This window comes from Blastocystis sp. subtype 4, assembly GCF_000743755.1.
Source record: "Blastocystis sp. subtype 4 strain WR1 chromosome Unknown seqid_0920, whole genome shotgun sequence".
In the NCBI taxonomy this organism is placed as follows: Eukaryota; class Bigyra; order Opalinata; family Blastocystidae; genus Blastocystis; species Blastocystis sp. subtype 4.
Genome location: NW_014568627.1, coordinates 1 through 1,170, shown reverse-complemented (window position 1 = coordinate 1,170; position 1,170 = coordinate 1). Strand labels below are relative to the sequence as shown.

Here is a 1,170-nt window from a genome sequence, read left to right as displayed (position 1 = left end):
CAACCTGATGTATCATCACCAAACCAATTGGTAGGCACTTCACCCATCTTATAATACCATTGTTCTGAATGATTGATAGAAGGACGACGAAGATAGTGAGTATGAACATTTCCTTGATTCGCATCATATCGTCCTTTCAGAACCATCTCCTCTTCACCATCAGCCAACATAGCATACATGTAATAGTAGGAGTTAGGAGCCCAGAATATAGAGGTGGAATCAAAGGTGACATCAAATCGATCAACAGTGATACAGAGATAATGAGTCCAATCAGCATTGGAAGGATGCGTGTGACCTGATTGAACTTCATAAATGAGTTCATCATTAGATGTATCACGAATTCGGAAGAACTCATTCTGAGGATTGGTCTTGTAAGATCGCACAATCTTGTAATAGGTACCAACACACTCAGTGAAAGCAATACTGATTGATGTTTGTACTTGAGTTGTTCCTATTAGGGCCGTGATCTGATAGGTAGTTAATGGAGATGCCACATTCGATCTTCCAGAGATGACACAACTGTTAGGATTAAAACTCACTCCATCAGGAAGAGCAGGTGAGATTGAACAACCAGAATAACCATACGAACTCGGAGCGATGTTGACTTCATCATAGTATCTCAAATAGGAATACTGTGTCTCAGGATAATCGACACTTGTTGGAGGAGGGCGATTGCAGATAAGGAACTGGATTCCATAAACAGAAATAGGAGCCTGCTGGGCTAGTTGAGCCGTAAATCTGACTAACGGATACTGTGGAGCAGTACTCACCATATCCCATTGTTTCCATTCAAGAGAAGTGTAAACAGCTCCAGAGACAGAAGAAAACGTTTCCCATGATGATGCAGTAGACACACCTCCTTCTAGAGTGAATGCACTAGGTGATCGAGTGGGATAAGTGTATGGCCAGATTCGGAAAGAGTTGAAGAGAGGTTTAGCAGAGCCTTGAAACTCAAAGGTGATTGAACCAGGAGGAAAGTAGTTCTGAGCCGCCGTGTTTCTAGTCCAGGAGACGGATGCAGCAGCATTATTGAACTCATTAAAAGCAACCACAGAAGTCTCATAATGACCAAAGCAATTGTTGGTTGAACTCATTCCAGCCAATAGAGATAAGAATCCATTGAATTGAATGATCTCTTCATGATTTGAATCTGTGAAATGGACTTCAACA

At 41.6% G+C, this 1,170-nt stretch overlaps 1 protein-coding gene across 1 annotated transcript; it reads right to left on the bottom strand.

Annotated features, from left to right (window-relative positions):
- Positions 1–123: 123 nt before the first annotated feature.
- On the bottom strand, positions 124–1,094 carry JH06_5624 (hypothetical protein; the record flags this gene model as incomplete). The annotated part of the gene is made up of 2 exons (XM_014669197.1): positions 124–151; positions 178–1,094. 2 exons carry the CDS (start codon positions 1,092–1,094, stop codon positions 124–126), a joined length of 945 nt encoding a protein of 314 aa, XP_014524683.1.
- Positions 1,095–1,170: the final 76 nt, after the last annotated feature.